The 20,163-nt window shown below is 46.4% G+C and overlaps 8 protein-coding genes across 8 annotated transcripts; 6 read left to right on the top strand and 2 right to left on the bottom strand.

Annotated features, from left to right (window-relative positions):
- Positions 1-218: 218 nt before the first annotated feature.
- On the top strand, positions 219-1,163 carry FSST1_010312 (uncharacterized protein; the record flags this gene model as incomplete). Its single annotated transcript, XM_083233331.1, has 2 exons — positions 219-306; positions 358-1,163. 2 exons carry the CDS (start codon positions 219-221, stop codon positions 1,161-1,163), a joined length of 894 nt encoding a protein of 297 aa, XP_083080008.1.
- A 503-nt stretch (positions 1,164-1,666) lies between these two features.
- Positions 1,667-3,304, top strand: FSST1_010311 (nucleic acid/nucleotide deaminase domain-containing protein; the record flags this gene model as incomplete). The annotated part of the gene is made up of 3 exons (XM_083233330.1): positions 1,667-2,192; positions 2,246-2,332; positions 2,391-3,304. The coding sequence occupies 3 exons, from the start codon at positions 1,667-1,669 to the stop codon at positions 3,302-3,304; spliced, it is 1,527 nt and encodes a 508-aa protein (XP_083080007.1).
- Positions 3,305-3,878: 574 nt separating this feature from the next.
- Positions 3,879-6,031, top strand: FSST1_010310 (uncharacterized protein; the record flags this gene model as incomplete). Its single annotated transcript, XM_083233327.1, has 2 exons — positions 3,879-5,425; positions 5,473-6,031. 2 exons carry the CDS (start codon positions 3,879-3,881, stop codon positions 6,029-6,031), a joined length of 2,106 nt encoding a protein of 701 aa, XP_083080006.1.
- Positions 6,032-6,466: 435 nt separating this feature from the next.
- Positions 6,467-7,993, bottom strand: FSST1_010309 (kynureninase; the record flags this gene model as incomplete). The annotated part of the gene is made up of 2 exons (XM_083233326.1): positions 6,467-7,758; positions 7,810-7,993. 2 exons carry the CDS (start codon positions 7,991-7,993, stop codon positions 6,467-6,469), a joined length of 1,476 nt encoding a protein of 491 aa, XP_083080005.1.
- Positions 7,994-8,516: 523 nt separating this feature from the next.
- FSST1_010308 (indoleamine 2,3-dioxygenase) lies at positions 8,517-9,854 on the top strand (the record flags this gene model as incomplete). Its single annotated transcript, XM_083233325.1, has 2 exons — positions 8,517-8,837; positions 8,889-9,854. The coding sequence occupies 2 exons, from the start codon at positions 8,517-8,519 to the stop codon at positions 9,852-9,854; spliced, it is 1,287 nt and encodes a 428-aa protein (XP_083080004.1).
- Positions 9,855-11,148: 1,294 nt separating this feature from the next.
- FSST1_010307 (major facilitator superfamily domain-containing protein) lies at positions 11,149-12,863 on the top strand (the record flags this gene model as incomplete). The annotated part of the gene is made up of 3 exons (XM_083233324.1): positions 11,149-12,129; positions 12,185-12,310; positions 12,378-12,863. 3 exons carry the CDS (start codon positions 11,149-11,151, stop codon positions 12,861-12,863), a joined length of 1,593 nt encoding a protein of 530 aa, XP_083080003.1.
- Positions 12,864-14,218: 1,355 nt separating this feature from the next.
- FSST1_010306 (SDR family oxidoreductase) lies at positions 14,219-15,078 on the top strand (the record flags this gene model as incomplete). Its single annotated transcript, XM_083233323.1, has 2 exons — positions 14,219-14,538; positions 14,598-15,078. The coding sequence occupies 2 exons, from the start codon at positions 14,219-14,221 to the stop codon at positions 15,076-15,078; spliced, it is 801 nt and encodes a 266-aa protein (XP_083080002.1).
- A 381-nt stretch (positions 15,079-15,459) lies between these two features.
- On the bottom strand, positions 15,460-17,197 carry FSST1_010305 (CFEM domain-containing protein; the record flags this gene model as incomplete). Its single annotated transcript, XM_083233322.1, has 8 exons — positions 15,460-15,827; positions 15,874-15,941; positions 15,998-16,383; positions 16,450-16,517; positions 16,577-16,613; positions 16,665-16,846; positions 16,905-17,040; positions 17,096-17,197. 8 exons carry the CDS (start codon positions 17,195-17,197, stop codon positions 15,460-15,462), a joined length of 1,347 nt encoding a protein of 448 aa, XP_083080001.1.
- Positions 17,198-20,163: the final 2,966 nt, after the last annotated feature.

The raw sequence follows: 20,163 nt of genomic DNA, 5'->3' as shown, positions 1-20,163 counted from the left end.
GGTGCTGTAGAGACATCAGTAATTCGAAAACTAGCCACTAGCCTTGTCACCATATCCGAACTATTGGATTGATATATGCGATTCGAAATTCTAGATTCTTGTTTTCTTCTGCTAGTTATCTTTAATTTAAATAAGTCAGACTGTATTCCTTCTTACTTTCCTCTTCTTTTTTCCTTCACTACTTTGTCTGAGTCCGTGTTGTGTTCCATCTGATTACCATGCGTCCTTGCATCCTCCATTCAGTAGCGCTTAGCCTCGCTGGCTTACAGGTCGCTGGAGCAAGTGTTTGCAAACCTCGGTCTTTGTGTAAGCTCTCGGTTCGACGCTTTGGGGCAAAATTAATAACATCCTGTCCAGCCTCTGACTTTTCAACTATTGCATCGACGACTTTAATACCATCGGAGATAACCAGCACTGGTCTCGCTTTAGAATCTTCAGCGATCAGTTCAATTATCATTTCAGAAGTCACAACTGGTGTTGACACGAGCGCTACGGACGCAGCCACTGAGCCAGTCTCAGCAATCGAAACAACTACCACTTTGCTATCGGCTTCTATTGAAGTGACTTCCACAATAGAGTCGACCATCGCCACTGAGACCACTGCTTCCACCGATGCTGGCGTCGCCGACACGACCACGGCCCCAACGTCCATTGAGACCACTGCGACAACCGAAGCTACAACAACCACTGCAGAAATGCCAATCATTACCGAATTCCAACTGAAAGGATCACGAGCCCCAGTCGAAGGCGCATTCCTCTTTTCCAATCGCGTCAGGGGTAACAACCTGATTTTCCCTGGAAGTAATACGGTCTACTCGCCTACCGTCTTCAATATCGAAGCACTAAGTGGCCGCCTTTTGGTTGGAAACTCACTTGCCGTCTGTGCACTTTTCAGGCAAGGTCAAGACATTGCCTCGCTAAGTTTATGCACCGATGATCCGGACTCCTCAGAGGTTGCTATTACTTGCACGCCGCCCGTTAAAGATGGTGATACCTTGAGCTGCAGTGTTCCAGCCATGTCTTGTACCTCGTCTACTACATGTACCGACACCGGAGATGTTCTTACCGACACATCTACGGACTTTAATTATAATATGATGGCGAACATTGCTGTGATAGGACAGATCTCCAATGGAGTTGGGTTTGTGGTCCATGCTTTGTAGGCACAGGAGTGTGGCATGGGTGAAATTCAGTAATAATTGCAACCCATTTTAAGAGAGCCGTCCTATTCAATTCAATTGAAACAGAGTTTAGACACTGGTGGTTATCACCAGGCCACCCTCATCATCGTCATTATGGTTTCCTGGTGTTAGAGCGCATTCCGAGTATATTTCATTTTATGTGTCATGTAACCGCTGGCACTCTAGAAAGAGCCGCACGATTAACAGTAGGCAGATTTCAATGATGGAATAGTGTGCGAACAGTATTGATGACAGCAACGCCACAGGGCTCAACATCACACCCAACCTTATGTTTCATTTTATTACCCCTCCGATGACAAAAATATCCTACGTCATTTATATAGGATGACGTGAAAGGAGCTGAAATCCAGTTACACTTACACATTTTCCTTCGTTTGATATGACCTTGATCACTTCTACCGACTGCAAGTATTTGATCCCACTTACCAACTTGCTATCTCCTGCCATTCTATCCAGAAGCAATCATGTCTGTATCACGGGCTTGGCAGTCAGACAACTTCGATGGCTTGACCCCTCACCAACTTGGACTCTTGTACGAACCCATCGTTCTTGAATTGGCGTTGCAAAAAGTTGGCGCCTATCCTACTTATCCACACGAGAAACAATCAATTGTAAAATACAAAGCGGAGATGCCGGACTTTGAAGCATTCCAATTTTATGTCAACAAGCTAGCCCAGGTCTGCGACAACGAGCGTGGTGGGGATACAATCAGTGCCCTTGCAATACTCCAAGGTTCCCTTGGCCCCAACTATGTTTTTGGTTTCAACTCAAAGGATACAAGGGGCCTACAAACAACGCAGGATTTCGTCCAAGCGTTGTTGAATCTCGTGGGCAAGAACCCAAAGGGTTTGCAGACCGCCGCGTTGGGAAAACGAGTGCTTTGGTTCATACTATCGTTCAATTTTCCACGGCTGAAAGAATACTTGAGATATTTGAGCGAAGCCGTGCAAGAGTGCTTAGAAGATTGCAAAAGACGGGAAGAAGATGAAAGTAAGTCATATCCCGAATGTGTAGCTGTGAAACCGCGCCCTGAACTATTTAAGCTTCCGAGCCAATGCAGAGTCTCTTGTCTTTAGCGGACAAATGCAATTTCCAACTCGACATGTCAGAATCCAATACAGAGGATAAATGTAAGTATTCTTCTTCGTCGAATTATGCGACCGGCATGAGAGTAACACGCCGGCTTAGCAATCAGCGACTGTGAAACGTTGATCAAAGCGATCGTCTCCCTAGACCCAGCGGGTATCAACAAAATGATCTCGCAGAGGGCCAAAGATGGAGAAATGACAAGATCCGAACCATGGTGCAACCTCCGACACTTTCTTGGGCGCTGGCTTTCGTACCGCAAAGCAGCTCTCGGCATCGTTGCAATTTCTGAAAGATGGCCCAATCTATTCTTGGATTTTGAGATTACCATGATACCATCTGGTCCACGCATTGCAAACCCTATTCTAAAATCCGACCTCACGAGCTCAATCATCATGCAGCATATAGTTGCGGAAGACAAAATCCAAGATACGCAGCTTTTACAGGCGGCTGAGGACCTCGAACAAATGGGAATTGACGACATTATTATTCGTGATTTTCAGCTGTCCCGAAGGTTTAGGCCCTTCTTGCATGCGGAAATCCTGGTACACGAATACCTTTTGAAGAACGGATTGACAGCGGTAGAATGTTATTGGAATCGATGGAGCTACATCGGCAGTAGTAAGCCTACGTGTCGACTATGCCACTACTATTTTGACACCCTCGAGAGTGAAAAGCCGTGTGTTCGCTCGTCTCACAATAACATGTATCGAAACTGGCGACTTCCCGAGTACCACGATGAAGAGAGCCTTGGCATAGCTCGAGATGTCCTTCTAAGTAAGCTTGCACAGAGGCTAAGGGCAGATGTGGTAGAAACACTCAAAGAAAAGAAAGTCAGGCGGAAGGCAAGAGACTCGAACACCTATTCATCTTTTCCCGATACCCTGCGGTTCAACAATAACAGCTCAACATCTATCAACAGTTCTGGCGGAGAATCAATTGCTTCGACGGGCCCGCCAGATGAAGACACAGTACAACTGGAAAGTGCAACCGGTGCCCTAAATCTAGGAGATTAGTAAAAGCTTGCAAACTATCAACAGGGCAGGGGAAAAGTCATCACCTGACGTTAACAAAGTTGAACGGAAGCATCGGATGTAACAGTATGCCTGTCTGCGTCCGTCCACCGGATTACGAATCACCTAGGAACCTAAGAATTGATTATCTCGAGACTCAATTCTAAGTCAGTTCTCAATTCCAATGACTTTCAGATTTCTATTATCGCAAATGGTGACTGGTTGTCTCGTGTAATGTCGAGGCTGATGTTAGTGGTTATACTCATGAACTTAGCCGCCATTCTGCATATCCGAAGTGCACATCCGCCCAGTGTGCATATAATTAGTCTATCAGTCAACTATTAACAGTGAAGACATCAAAACTCATATCCCAGATATAGAAATAAGTTGTTATACAATACCTCATCAATTCAGCATATATCTTAGGTCTCATTCTCACAGCCAAGCTTCGGAATGTTGAGCGGGCCGAAGACTTGCACTAACAATTTCTCAGCCGAACATCCGCTCCTTTCCGTCTCTCCATCTCCACAGTGCTTCCGTAGCAACAAAATTCCCCTTCCCTCAATCCCATCATCAAATGCAAGAACCAACAGAACGTTATATCCGCAGCCGCATCGCAAACGCCTGCGATGGTTGTAAATCTCGCAAAGTAAAATGCGACGGAAAATTACCTTGCAGTTACTGCGCACGTCGTCAAAAGCCTCACGATTGCCATTATTCACCTCAAGTCCGACGACGAAGAGCTAATCCTCAAGGATCTGTGTCTTCTCTACGATCACCTCCTGCTTCGGAACTTGATAGAGCTCTTTCTACAGGCAGAATTTCCACAGGGAGGAATAGTCCTGCTACTACGCCTATCAATAATGGAACGACACAGAATCAAGCAATTGACGCAGAGGATGAAACTGAAGTTCCTAGAGAAGCGAGGCTGGTATGCGATGCCCAGGGGAAATTGATCTTTGTGGGCGATTGTGCGCCATTGAGCTTCTTTCAATCTGTGCGTCAACTTGTCACCACTAGAGTTGGACAGAATGCTTTTGCACCACAGTCAAGCCGTTATTCTGTCCTTGAAAATGCTACTGCGCATCAATCGCGTCGAACACCTGGCGATAACCGCATTCCAAGCGTTAACACCGACGATATTCCGCATGCTGTGTCAAATTACTTAGCAATTGCGACAGGGCTTGTGGATTTATTCGATCATCGACGATTACAAGATGATCTTATCTTCTGGGCGAACATGGGTCAGAAAACTGACGATGCCACTACTATCGTCAATCTACTCGTTCTGGCCATCGGAACAAAGATTGATAACGAGGAGCGCGCGCAGGAATACTTCGAGTATGCGCGTGAAAAGGCATATTCTAACCTCACGGGTAATCTGAGCGTCACAACGGTTCAGATGTTTACTCTTATCACGCTATACATGCTCTGCTCATGTCAAATCAATGGCGCATTTTTATTCTTCGGCACAGCTGTCCGAGCAGCTTATTCTATCGGTATCCATAGGACAGAAGTCAATGCGCGTTTTGGACCGGATATACACAGACAAAGGGATCGTCTGTGGAAGAGTTTGCGTGTTGTTGATCTGTTTTTGAGTTCATCTATGGGAAGACCGCCGGCAACGTCGGATGTTGATTGCACGGTACCTTATCAAAGTCCCGATGAGAATCTCGATGAATCACCTGATCTACTCAACGCTTCAGTACAAATATTCCTAGTTCTGGAAGGTGTTGTTACAGAGATTTACTCACGACGTAAAATCTCTTTACAGCTTACAGAGGGTATATCACTCCAACTACGAGACTGGTCATCGCGCTGGTTGAAACAACTCAAAGATATCGTCGCCAATCCGGATATTCAAGACAGAGCTCAAGCAAGTGGAGCGTGTCAGATCTTGGCTACGTATTACTATGCCGTCATGCTAGTATCCCGCCCATTCCTCATGTATGAGCTCTGCAGACGGTTGTCTGATGGTTCAGCGGCTTCCAATGGTCGATCTGCTTTGACATCTGGAAAGTCGAAGCTTGCTGATGCGTGCATCGATGCGGCCAGTTTGATGGTTGATCCTATACTTGACCTAATCCAAAGGGGTGTCCTTGTAGGACATGTTCCTATTCTAGTGTGAGTATCCAAACCTCTAATACGCAGAGTCTTTCTAATTTCTTCAGGTCATGGTTGTTCGCTAGTTCTCTTGTTTTAGGGATTGGTCTCCTTGGCGGCTTTGGTAGAGTCCTAGAGAAATACACCCGCATGGCCATCCACGCTCTTGACCATTGCTCCAACCACGACACCCACGCGGGTCAATATTCCCTTATCGCCCAATCTCTTCTTGCAACATCTCTTGAACATCTCGAAAAGCGCGAACTTGCCGAACGTCAACGACGCACAGAAAACTCAAGCCAATTATTCGGTCTGATACCCTCTGATACAACAGACTCGCCATCGACATTCCGCAGAGAGACAAGCCAGCCCGGGCTCAGCCCTTCTACCACCAGAGGAAGAGAATCGCTAGATAGATCTTTTCTTCAACACAATGGTCTACAGAATGTTGCATCGCCTCTTTTTGGTGATTTGGACTCGGCCTTTCTGGGACTAAGTGAGTCCATGATGCAGACTCCTGATCCGAGCTATTGGACAATAGGGAATGAAGCTGACACTGGCTCGGCTTTGAACCTGTTTGCGCTTTTGGATGGTGGTGGGGGGATTGATCTGACGCATCACTTGTAGATCAGAAACCTGTTTATGGGCGAGTGTACGATGTATGTAATGAACCGGCACTGATGGGAAATGCGGAAGTTCGGAGGTGGCTGCGGGTATGTTCTTGATATCGTATCCGACGGTGTTGCTCGTGCCTCATGTCTGCAGATGTCGTCAGATACCAGAGGGCCATGTCTAGCCGACAGTAAGCACGGCATGATGGGATACGGCAAGCAAAGGTAAAAGAAAAGTGATAAATCATTTGGCTTATAGCCGAAAAACACATGGCCATCTTTGTTTCACAACAAAGTATTCGAGCAAGGGTCAAAATTAGGTGGTGTACTTCTACAATCTCCAGTGTTCTCACGAACAACACACAAAACAAATTCTAGACTAGACAGACATCGGTATCAAAAACATAAAATTAATTGACGCTTATTATATCATGTTCTAATCCATTTTATTCTAATTCTTCAAAGCCCCTCTCAAGATTTGCATAAACTTCCAAACATCCTCAAACCTCGTGTACAGCGGCACAGGCGCAACTCGGATAACACCAGGCTTTCTCTTATCACAAATCACAGCGTTCTCCTCCAGCGCCGCACTCACATTATCCAACAAGCCATCCTTCAGCAATACACTCAATTGTGTTCCGCGCTGCAGAGGATCTCGTGGGGTGATGATACGGAATAGTTCCGAGTCATTGGATTCTGAAAGGATCTGGTCGAGAAGATGTTCGGCGTATGCTGTGAGAACCAAAGCTTTTGAGCGGAGTTCGTGCATGGTTGTCTTGTTAAACACACTCAAAGCACCAGACAAACTGGCTAGGTCGATAGCGGAGGGGTTGGAAAGCTGGTATCCTCCTGCACCAGCAGTGGGAATAAAGTTGTTGTCCATGTTGAATCGCACACTCTTGTCACCTCCGTACCAACCCATGAGACGAGGTCTGTAGCTAGCTTTGCCTGTCTCAGAGTTCACCTCAACCTTTCCATGACGCTCGTGAACATAAGCACCGGCAATGGAACCAGGACCGGCGTTGATGTACTTGTATGTGCACCAGCATGCAAAGTCAACGTTCCAGTCGTGAAGCTTGAGCTCAACGTTTCCAGCTGCGTGTGCGAGATCCCAGCCCACGACAATTCCCTTTGCTTGTGCGTAGGCTGTGATACGGGGAATGTCGAAGAGTTGGCCGGAGTAGTACTGGATACCAGGGAGAAGGAGAAGAGCGGTGTCGTCGGCGTGCTGGTCAATGGTGGAAAGGATGAGATCAGTCGTGATGATGTGATCCTCATTGGGCTCAATCTTGACCATGCTCTTCTCGGGGTCAAGACCGTGCCAAACTACTTGACTCTCAATAGCGTAGTGATCGCTGGGGAAAGGCTTCCATTCGAGAATGACCTTGTGGCGCTTCTCGTTGGGCTTGTAGAAACTGGCCATGAGGAAATGCAAGTTGGCTGTGAGGGTGTTCATGATGACAATCTCATGAGGAGAAGCGCCAACAATATCAGCGGATCGGATAGCGCAGTCCTCGGCAAGGTCTTGCCATGCGGGTAGTGGTGAGTTGCCCATTGCACTGAAGTGACCGTTTACACCGATAGAAGCCCATGTTTCGAGCTGTGCGTTGAGATGTTCCCTAACAGCTTTTGGTTGAGCACCAAGAGAGTTACCGACAAAGTAAAGACATTGCTGGTCACCATCATCATGACCATTTGTTCCGTTTCCATTGGTGACGCTTCCATTTTGCGCAACACCATTTGCTTCACAGCCATTAGTCTCAATTTGACCTAACAAAAAGATATTTGACTTACGAATTGACCCATCAAGAGCCTTCTTCTTCAAAGACTTTTTCGTAGGAAGCACAAACTCATCTCTGAGATGGCTCAACTTATCCTGCGAATCCAAATTGCGCGCAAACTCAAGCGAGTTAGCGTCATTGGGGAACTTGGGCGGTGCGCCGCTTCGTAGACGCTCGACAAAAGATGACAACTCCATTGTGTGTATAAGATGCTGACTGTCAAGATGCTTGTGATTTGGTGTGTAAGAAAAGTCGTATGATGGGATGCGGGATCACGAAATCACTTTATGCTTGACTCTTCACCCCTCTCTCGGCCAGTGCCGGCGATAGCAGTTGTGTAATGCCAGTAGCGGAAGCGCGGGACTATTAGTTAGATCCGAAGTTCCGTCCGCCGATATCCGAAATAGTGGACGTCATTATCCATTTTTGACATGGTGACGTTTAGCGATTGGTCACATGCCTGTCATCGGATGCGGAAGATAGACTCGGGAGGTAACACAATTCTCATCCGTATCATGATATTTCGGAGGTTGAGGATAGTTCGGAGGATTGAATGCACGGAAGACGGATGGAAGGAAAAACTTGGAAGGGAATCATCTTGGCGGTTTTAGGGGAATTGTTATTTTAATCTGGACTTTTCTAGAAAATGTCACTTCTTTCATCTACAGACCCAAACCATTAATTTAGCCAACCGTTATTGTTTATTCTTTGATCTACACAATGTCGCCACACGCCGTTACACACCAATTGCCCCGTATCAAGCTCACGGCCGAGCTAAAGCAGTTTGCCGTGACAAGCAACGCCTTCCTCCCTGAGCACAGCCCTCTAAAACAATTCCCCGATTTATACTACCAGCCTTGGGAACTTGTTATTCAGCATGTTTCTGCATTGATTAAATACAATGATATCAGACGGGCTGTTGATACCATGCCCGTGTTGGGGACTGATAGACTAAAGTCCGAGCCTGAGTGGAGGAGGGCATACAGTGTTCTTGCCTTTTTGACGCATGCTTATGTCTGGGGCGGTGAGAAGCCAGCCGAGGTGAGTTCAATTGGGTCTACTCTTCTAGTATATGTGCTAATATTTTGATAGATACTGCCCCCTCAGATTACTGTCCCCTTCCTCGCCGTGTCAAAACATCTCGAACTCCCTCCCGTCCTGTCTTATGCCGCAGCCAACCTCTGGAACTTTTCCTGCGCAGGCTCAGACTTTTCCAACCTCGATGACCTCTCTACTCTTCACACCTTTACCGACACAGAGTCAGAGTCATGGTTTCTCCTCATCAGCGTCGCCATGGAGGCACGCGCCGGAAAGATTATCCCTCGCATGATGGAAGCCCTCGAGGCCGTCAAGACCCGAGACTACAACACAATCATCTCAGCCCTTGAAGACCTAAAAACATGCATCGACGGTGTCGGTGCTTTGTTAGAAAGAATGTATGAAAAGTGCGACCCCATGACCTTTTATTACAAGATCCGTCCCTTTTTGGCGGGTAGTAAAAACATGGAAGCTGCTGGTCTTCCCAATGGTGTTTTCTACGATGAGGGTAATGGAAAGGGTGAATGGCGCCATTTACGAGGTGGAAGCAATGGCCAAAGCTCTCTTATCCAATTCTTCGATATCGTGTTGGGAGTAGAACACATCACAAGTGGAAACAACACCGAAGTCAAGGGCGAGAGAAGTTACCACGACATCGTCAAGGATTACATGCCCGGACCACACCGTCGTTTCCTAACACACATTGCCCGAATGGGCAGTATTCGCGAACTCGCGCTTCAAACACCACACACTGTTGAACAAGAGCGTCTACAAAAGACTTTCAGCGCAGCAACAGATGCGTTGACGGTGTTTAGAAACAAGCATATCCAGATTGTCACACGGTACATCATCTTGCCGTCAAGACAAGGAAATGCGATGAAGGGACCACAGAACTTGGCGAGTTCATCGTTGAAGAAGGGTAAAGAGGAAGAGTTGACGGGGACTGGAGGAACGACGCTTGTGCCGTTTTTGAAACAGTCTAGGGATGAGACGAGTGAGGCTGGACGGTTGGAGAAGTGATTGTGATTTTGATAGAGTTAGATTTAGATATTAGCGACTGTTTCGTGAGCGCTTCTGCCTCATTGATGATTGTAAAAATAATTTATGAGTTGAACATTATGGTTGAGGATGAATTGTGATTTCTAAAGAAAAGTTGTTTCCTATCCCGTGATGGATTAATCCTTGAGAAGGACTAGACTCCAACATTAAATGAAACAATCCTACATCAGGTCACTTGACACAGAGACTAGGTCATCAAGACTAAATCTTCTAGTGGGCCGTGGGTTCTCCTTATTATCTTGGCGAACCATCTCCAACAACCACCAACTTGTCGCAACTCCCACATCCCACCTTTGCCGAACTGCATCAACATGACTAGCATAACAGTTGTAGAGAGAAACGTGTTCACACAATGCCTTCGTTACCCATTCCATGGTACTGGATTTATTCTTACCCATATCAAATCCACTCGAGCATTGACTCTTTGTTGACCGACAATTCCCGAGGTCCGGTCGACACTCACCCTCATTAGCTAAACCTCCTCCACTATTAGCATCGCTAAACCCAAAATCCCCCAGCGAACCTCTAGTCTCCAATTCTTTTCTTCCCCAACTTAATCTCCACTGTTTCTCAGTATTTCCCCACGGGCATTGAAAAAGACGGGCAACCAAATTTTAATTCTGCTGCTTGGGTGTTGAGCATTGACAAACTCCTGGGGAAGACCTCCTTGGCTGGAAGTGTTAACTCCGGTTCGTATTCGGGCCTATTTGTCACTGTAAGGGTTGGAATGGGCAGATTCCCCTCACTTTTCCTTTTTTGCGGAGTCTCCGCATTTTCTCTCCAACGTTGGCAAACTTGGAGTTATCTCGGCATTAGACGGTTATTGTAAGACGTTAATTCTTATTTGTCTATCGATCTACCGGTAATTAATAGTCTAGAATGTTTCTATAATCGTGATACTGAATGTTAGTTATTGTTCTTTGTCGGGGAATATGAGAAACATGCACTTCAGTCTACCACTAATCATCCAATCTATACAGGGACAAGATCTACAGACACCACCTCCACAAACCCCTTGAACAACACAACTAATTGGTTGTCTCTTCAAAAGTGTGACACTCTGAATTTTGCATCTTCTTTCCAGAGGGTGACAGTCAACCAACTCTGGGGGAAGCCGGGGATCAACTTGACCCATTCGGGTTAAGCATAGCGGATAAACCCCCTTCCCCAGTTCTCGTCCCCCATGTTTATTTTTTCTCTGCCTTCTTTTTCTCCGCGACGCGATGATGTAACATAACTACAGGTTTCTTCATAAATGCGACAATGCCCCCAACCACTTGATCAATCATCTCCATCTTGCTGTGTCTCTCAATACCCTCTAATCATGGCAGACCAGAAGTCAGACGACCACATGGCCACGGCCAAAACAAGCGTCGAGTCGCAATCCCGCGGCGCGACAGCCCAAGCCCTCGCGATGGACCCTCAGCATCGCGCTGCCGTCGAAAAGAGCATGAAGCGCAAGCTCGACGCCCGTTGCGCCCTCTTCGTCCTCATCTACATCATGAACTACCTCGATCGCAATAACATGGCTGCCGCCCGTCTCAAGGGTCTCCAAGAAGACTTGAACCTGAGCTACAACCAATATGCCACCTGCTTGAGTATTCTGTACGTCGGGTACATTCTCATGCAGGTCCCCTCCAACATGTTCATCAACCGCATCCAGCGTCCTTCGCTGTACATTGCTGCGGCCATGTTGCTCTGGGGTCTGATCTCTACACTCAGTGGTAGCGTGCACAACTTTGCTGGAATGGTCTGCATTCGATTCTTCCTTGGTTTCGTCGAGGCGGCTTTCTTGCCTGGTGCGCTGCTTATTCTGTCCAAATGGTACACCCGAAGCGAGCTCACCAAGCGCAATGCCATCCTCTTCTGTGGTAACCTGATCTCCAACGCCTTCTCTGCCCTCGTCGGCGCGGGTGTTTTGTCCAACATGCAGGGTGTGTTGGGTCATGCTGCGTGGCGATGGCTGTTCTGGATTGAGGGCGCCATCACTATGGGTGTTGCCATTTCTGCTGCCTTTATTCTTCCCGACTTGCCTCACAACTCTCGTGGTTTCACCGAGGAGGAGAGACAGGTTGCGCAATTGCGCATGGTTGAAGATGTTGGTGAGGCCGATGAGGATTCTCGTGAGGAGGGTGCATTCTACGGTCTCAAGCTTGCTGTGAAGGATGTCAAGATTTACATCATGATGCTTACCTTTACCGCCTACGTCGTTGGACTTTCGTTCAATGCCTTTTTCGTAAGTCAATCGCGCCTTGAGATCAATTGCGCGACGTTGCTAACAGATTAAACAGCCCAGTTTGACCCAGACGCTTGGATTCGGTTACGTTCCCACTCTTCTGATGAGCGCGCCCCCATGGGTCTTTTCTTGTATTGTCTCAGTCATCAACGCTTGGCACTCTGACAAGACTGCCGAAAAGGTTAGTTCCAACCGCTTCAATTTTGTCGCATCAATTGAGAACATTTTACTAACAATTAATCAATTAGTTCTGGCATATTGTCGGCCCAATTGGTGTCGGAACAATCGGTTTCATCATCAGCATGGCCACCGAAGCCGTCGCAGCGCGTTACCTTGCTCTCTTCCTCCAAGCATCTTCCTACGCCGGCTTCATCGTCTTTTACTCGTGGATCTCGTCTTCGTTCCCCCGACCACCCGCCAAGCGCGCTGTCGCGATCGCCATGATCAACGCGTTCAGTCAATTGGGTAACGTTGCTGGTTCGTACGTGTGGGATCTCAAGGAGAACGGATACCGCAAGAGTTACGGCATTGTGTTGTCCATGTTTGGTGTGACGGTGTTGGGATGCTACATCTTCAGGCTGGTGCTGATCGACCTCAACAAGAAGCTTGAGAGGGGTGAGGCGACTGCTTGGGAGACGAGAGGGGATGTGGCTGCGCACACGGCTGCGGTTGAGGTCATGGACAGTCCTGATGAGGCTTTGAGAATGAAGCGGGATTTCCGATACCTTATTTAGTTAAAGCGGCGACAGATGATTCAGGGTTCAAGTTAATGAATAAGCAATGTTATGTACTGAATGTCAATTTAATGCATCTCAACATGTGGCTTGTGAGACATTGACCGTCGTGATACCCCTCTTGCGATGAACAATTACCTTGGTCACATTATGTCTTTAAATTGTATGATGAAGCATTACAAACTGTTTCAAATGATGACTTGTAATTACTTAATATCTGATAATTACTATTACTCATTTATACCAAGACTCAGTAAGCATTGGTGATGTATTAACTCATCATTTATCTTGTCTTGTCATGTCCAGGGTAGCTTTATTGTCGGACCGGGATTACCAAGCCCCCACTAACCAAGTCTTAGACACCAACCAGTTAATTATCGACTGATGCGCCAGAAGCCAAGTCAACGCGTCCAAGGCTGCTTCGGACCTAATGCAACAGAAGAAACGAAACTAGACCAAAAACAGAGCGGTCAAGCCCGGCCGTTCTGCGGGGTTTAGCAAGTCTAAGCAAGGAAGAGAGACGGGAGAATGACGCTCAAGGATATCCACCCGCGGGGCGCGTTCTCGGTGGTATTTTGTTAGAGAGTCAGTGTTGTACAGCAATTGATGTCTAAAGTAATTGGGTACTTTATGGATCAATGATGAAATGGTCCATCAAAGTAAATAAACTCCAAATGTACCTCAGTCTCGATCGCATCGACAGACACAAAAGAGTGAAGCAATACCCATGGCCAATTACCCCGCCGCCATGTTCTGACAGTGGTGTTTTTGCATGCACGCGTCTCACCATTTAAAAAGTATATTAAATGAACAGCCAATTGATTCACAGTATTGAAAGGGAGAGACTAGAAAGCGTTGGATCTTGTAGCCATGGCCTCATTCGTCCCACCAGACCTCTCTCAAGGTACACACACACCCAACACAACAAATTACCCCTCGACGCGTCTCGTCAGAGAATGGAGGGGCAATTCTTTTTTTTCTCTCATCCTTGGAATGTTCGAGTAGCTATACTGTAGTATGGGAAATGTAGACAATTATCAGTAAACTAGATCAATTCTCCATCAATTATTATGGATCTCTACTCTTTAATCGCCGATGTCTTCTTTGCCATGTCTTGAGCTGTTTCTTCCATGACATCACTAGACCCATCCATCCCACCCACCATAGCTTGGATGCATCCATCCATGCGATGCGATGCTGCTTTTACTTTGTAGTAGTCTAGATAACAACTCACGCCATGACCTCAATTTGTACAAATAGTCTAGCTTCCTCCTTTATTCTTTTCTCTTTCTCTTGACTCTTCATCACACATCCAATTCTACCTCTTTACATCTCACCACTACACCACCGCAAACATGGTTCAGCAAATCCCCAAGGCCAACCACATTCTCGACCTCCTTAGCCTCAAGGGCAAGGTTGTCGTCGTCACCGGCGCTTCCGGTCCCCGAGGCATGGGTATCGAGGCTGCCCGAGGTGCTGCTGAGATGGGTGCCGACGTCGCCATCACCTACGCTTCCCGCAAGGAGGGCGCCGACAAGAACGTCGAGGAGCTCGTCAAGGAGTACGGTGTCAAGGCCAAGGCCTACAAGCTCAACGCTGCCGACTACAACGATGTTGAGCGATTTGTTGGTGAGGTTGTCAAGGACTTTGGCAAGATTGACGGTTTCGTCGCCAAGTAAGTTTCTCTCTTCAATTGATGTTCTATGTTCAATTGATCATACTAACACTCTCTAGCGCTGGTGCTACCGCCGATGCTGGTGTCATTGATGGCTCCGCTGCCGACTGGGACCACGTTATCCAGATCGACCTTAACGGTACCGCCTACTGCGCCAAGGCCGTCGGTGCTCTCTTCCGAAAGCAGGGCCACGGTTCTTTCGTTATCACCGCCTCCATGTCCGGCCACATCGCCAACTTCCCTCAAGAGCAGACCTCTTACAACGTGGCCAAGGCCGGCTGCATCCACATGGCTCGCTCTCTCGCCAACGAGTGGCGCGACTTTGCCCGTGTCAACTCCATCTCCCCCGGATACATCGACACTGGTCTCTCTGACTTTATCGACGCCGAGACTCAGGAGCTCTGGAGGAGCATGATCCCCATGGGCCGAAACGGTGACGCCAAGGAGCTCAAGGCTGCTTACGTCTACTTCCTGTCTGATGCCAGCACTTACACTACTGGTAGCGATCTTGTCATTGACGGTGGTTACACCTGCCGATAAATGTCGAGATCTTTTAATGACCTTGATGATAACAAAAATTAAATAAAATAAATAATATAGTAATAACAATTACATGATCTCCTCACTTGTCGCTGTCTCTGCCACTAATTATCCACTGTGGAACCTGTTCCTGGCGCGTGCTTGCAGTAGCTTCAGCACCTAAACTAGTGGCTTTAGTGGATGTTTATCAGATGAAGCTAGAAAATTACCGAGCTACAGTGATGAGTCTAGTCTTGACATTTGATCATGGTCGCGGGTAGCGTGGTCGATCGTAGTGGCATCTCGATGACATTCAATTGACAGACATCAATTGACAGACAGAACTCGAGGCATCTTATATGCTGTGTGGAATATGTAGAATGCTTTGTTATATTTTATTATTTAAACTTGTGTATCTGCATCGCTTGCATAACTACTTGATCTCCCATTTATGCTCTCCATCTTTCCACCACCTATCGTCGTAGTAGTTGTAGTGGTATTAGTTGTTGCTGTTATTGTCGCATCTCCCTTCAATAACCCTCCTGCGTCAAACAACGCTGGTTCTGACGTCGCATCACCCACTGATATTTGTGCGAGTGATCGTTCAATAAATATTGCTTCGTTGGTAGGTCCCTGTTCCTTCCCTATCTTTTCGCGTATTCGTGATTTACTGTGTCGTACTAAATTGCGGATGTGAGGCATGCATGATACCATGTTACCCACACATAGCTCGATGGCGGACCATATCATGGCTTTCTGTGCATTTATAACTGTTCTGTTAGCTAAAACGTCTTTGAATGTGTTTGGTAAGCTTACCTGTCAAGTCTTTTGATTTGGCAAAGAGCACTACTTCGTGTACTCGAATCGCAGCTACAATTGTAAGGCTATATATCATCAGTATACGAGTGAAGAGCAAAACAAGTCCGCCTATTTGACTCACAAGATACCAAAGCTAAACATGGCCATGACACCAATCTTTTTCCTCAGCTTTATTCCCAACTCCCAGAGCTGGGTGAGCGGTAATATAAGCACCCAGACATCCAATAAAAGGACAAGTACCGCATGTGGCAGCGTCAGCCGTATAATTCCTAACATGACTCTGTCTGCTTCCTTGGTTTGCCATCCAACCCAGAAGAAGCTCAGTGGTGTCGTTTGGAAAAAGGCGTAGATGAAGAATGCGACACCGATAAGAACGTTGAATGCTATTGTGATCTTGACTATAAGGCGGAATCTAGGGCTGCTGAATATTCGTAAAAAGAAGCATAAAATCGTGGATTTGACTAGCATACGTGCGGCCAGGTAGAGAATTTCGAGGAAGAAGAAGAGCTGGAGACAAGTCAAAAGTCAGCTGTCTGTGCATATAAGGGCAGAGAGAAAAGGTGATTTGTTTACCCTGAATCCCTGGGTGATCTGGTAATCTGAGAGGTACCATAGATCAACACCAAGACCGTTTTCCATCACTGTTGAACAGGTCGAGTTAGCCATGCACATACTGTCGATTCCGCTGGACAATACTCACTGAATTGCATAATGACAACAACTGGTATCATAAAGATCTATTGGATGTCAGTATCCCCGCCATCAATCCTGGTAGTCTGTTAACTTACAACCGAGGCGATCGCCATTGCATCATCCAAAGCCCATCCAAGACGTAACTTGATCGTGGCTATTATTCGCAAGGCGAAGAAAATCATGGCCAAACCGAACATTGTGAGGGTTGACGTTCGATACAGGAGGATATCGTTGGTCGGTTTAATTCCGCATACTGCTGATGACAACTTAATAAAATCTGCCCCCAAACATCAGCACTCGTTTTTCTACCGTCTCGATTCCCGTCGCGCGCGTACCCAATGTCTGTCGTACCTCGCATTTCGCCGTCAGACAATTTCCAATAGCATCGGCGAATTGTTGGTCGTGGCAAATCGCGCTTTGCTCCTTTCCCGCAAACGGTTTCTGGCTGAACAACATAACCAAGCAATCGGCCTAACACCCGTCAGCATTTTGTTTGTATCCGTTCGATCGACGTTTCGTGACTGACAGCACATTGAGGTGCTTCCGTGAGCACGGAAGCAAAGCTCTCCGCGGCGACACCATTGAATAACAGCGCCGCCAGAAAGACGAGGCGCTTCAACAGCCCCATGGCGAAAAGAATGTACTTTCCATTAACATGGAATAATGGAGGGGAAGAGTGAAAACAGAGAGAAAAGAAGCTAAAAAGAGAATGGGGGGTCGGGTGGAATGGTATCTTATTAGAAGCGCTATGGTGTTGTGGAAAGCTGAGACATGTTGGTGCTGACATCGGTAGTGGCTGCATATACGCAGACTCTAGGTTCATTATTGATCGATCACACAGGGATTCAGGCACAAATCCCAAGGATTTGTACTCCGAAAAGGGAGATAGCGTCAAGTTATTCCGCCTCCCTATGATGCTCTCCCAGCTGAACATGCTTGCTTTGTGGGCATGCTTGGAATGAAACCGCATTCCTGGACGCCACACCGCGACAGGGGAACGACACGAGATTAATCCAAGACATCAAGAATATCCCCGGATAAATAGAAATTCGAGATGCACGTTTAACAATATATCTGGTATTTATTCTTATCAAGATTTATCTGTTTATACACATAAATTAATGATAGATCATCGCATAGATGTGATTCACAGTGGTGCATCTGTACAGCACCTCGCTAAGCGGCAACAACTTTGACCGCATTTAACTAGCCTAGTTTCCCGTCAGACTATCGTAGCTGGCGCCCCCAACATCCTGGTAGGTGAAGATAATTAAAGATTACCAACAGACTTCCACGCATGCTATTGGTTATGTGCCTCTTTTAAAAGTTGTTATTGGAATGAAGGTGTCGCAACTAGCGGAACGAACTTAGTCTGGCCCTTTGACTTGCTGTGGACGGACTCCATGTTTCCGGACTGCTATTACCATAGTTCAGCCTCAATCCGCAACAGGGGTATTCAACCTCAGCCCTGCTTTGTACTGGCCATTGGTTATTTGGTTGCTTTCACAGCGGAGCTTTTCGACCTTGACGTTTCTTATTGGGCTTGGTGAGGATGAACTGGACGGAGTCAGAATGATCTACATCTTACCAAGCATTTCACCAAAGCCTCCAGACCGTTAGAGCGGCCGATCCGGATATGATTACCCTATGAGTTCTAGAACGAGGCTGAGAATGAAGAATGGTGCTTATCGATGCATCGAAAGGGTGAAAGAATGGAAGATATCATTAAAAACTTGAACAGACACTGTGCTTTACCCAAGTATATGGGGAAAGTCCAAATGCAAAGTCACTACTACATTTGTTCTTGTCCTGCAACATAACCTACCTATGATCCATATATAGCTCTGGATCGGGCTATTAGCAATCAACTGTCTCGTAGAGTTCCTTGTTTGGGAATGATGTCTTGTAGTATAGTCTAGGCATAACGTTACACCATGTGGCGTACAGACATCAGCCAAGCTTATGAAGTTAAGCTTAACATCTGGAACTGATCGGTATCCTTTATCCAAGCAATTTTTAGAAAGTCCGCTGTTGGTGGCAACACTCCAGTGGCGAAATAGTCTTTATGAAACTGTATGAGAATCTAGAATACCTCAGATGGAATGGGCAAGATATGTTGAGTGTTTGAGGGGTCTTGAATGGTGGCTTGATATGAAGGTGGTTCTACCACGTGGATGGCACGCATTTGAATGGGGTTAATTAACGTGGGTGTTCCTCAAAGTCTAATAGCTTGATTCACACAGCCTCGTTGATCAATTTAGCTTGTTAATTGGTTTTTACGTCTCTGGCCAGGTGGGATATTTCCGGTTACTAACATCCCGCGGCAACTAGTGATTGTTCAAATGACCACAGCTAATAATAGATGCGAAGAACTAGACTACCAAGTAAAGATGGCTTCAAGAAGAACGTCTTGTGCTTAACACAACTTGGCAGTAGCGCCTTTCAGTATCTCGAGTCCATGTGACTTCCCAACGGACTAATTCCTCACGTCGGAAGCGTTTACCTAGACAGTAAGTGACATGTGGTAACAACCTTTATCTCTTGATCGTACGATTCTGGATCGCTCAGCTCAGAAACACAAATGGCTGAACTCTGTTACAGTTTCAGAGCGACGGTTGAAGGTGTATGTGGCTTGTGGTCGCTTGTACTGGAGTTCCGTGGCTGTTGAATATTATGTACCTGTATTTTAGTTTTGACCCGGGTTTCATCTTCATGACGCCATGTCTCATTTCTTGTTGTAGGTTTTGAGAAGCCTGACTCTTCACATATTAACAAGGTATAGTGTCTGAACTCTTTTGTAGATAGCAGATGTCAAGTGCACCAACATATGCTGTTACATTCGAAGGAAGTAGATCTCACGATGACCAATAGGGCACAGAGCACAAGAAGTATCGCTTATCGTTCAAGCGATATGAATGAGAATTTGAAATGCAAATCAAGTCTCATCTGGCGTGTTTAATGACAGTACGGTCGGGAAGCATGTAGGGTAGACATTGCAGCACATGGTGACTTGCCATTGCTCGCAATATTGCATGAGTTACTTTTTGTCAAAGGTAAAGGTAGGCCTTGTTAGCAGTGATGTGCTTGGTTATATTTTCTTTTTGCTCCAGATAGTGGTCCGTTTCCCAATGTCAATATGAATGTGATGACTTTCCAGAGAGGGAGGCCAGTTCAGCTGATGTGGGCGGATCTATTTTGCTGTAGGAAAGCCATCGATCAACTGATAAGAAGGACATCTTGTCCTGGCGAAATATAGAGATAAGTCTCATATGAGACATTGGCATATGTATGTACATAAGGACTCATCCAGCATCTGCGCCATGCTGTACAGAGTACCTATGTAAAATTTAGTTCAAATTCTGGTATCTGTTTGCTTATGGTAATGCGCATTTTATATTTTATATTCTGATCAGTACAGAGTAAATTTGACGAAATTCACTCATCGGAAAATGAGTTTGCTCATCACAATCTCATTCAAAAGCGATAAGAAATGAGTCTCAGTCAAGATTAAATCTCATTTCATATCACAGCTCACTCATCTTGTACGTAAGCAGACGGCTCGGCCGAGTTGACCTTTTGAGCCTCGGTTCATTG

The sequence above is a fragment of the Fusarium sambucinum genome, chromosome III, assembly GCF_050947815.1.
Source record: "Fusarium sambucinum isolate potato_lamoka chromosome III, whole genome shotgun sequence".
Taxonomy (NCBI): Eukaryota; Fungi; Ascomycota; class Sordariomycetes; order Hypocreales; family Nectriaceae; genus Fusarium; species Fusarium sambucinum.
Note: the sequence above shows the minus strand (reverse complement) of the source record. Positions and strands in the feature narration are given on the sequence as shown.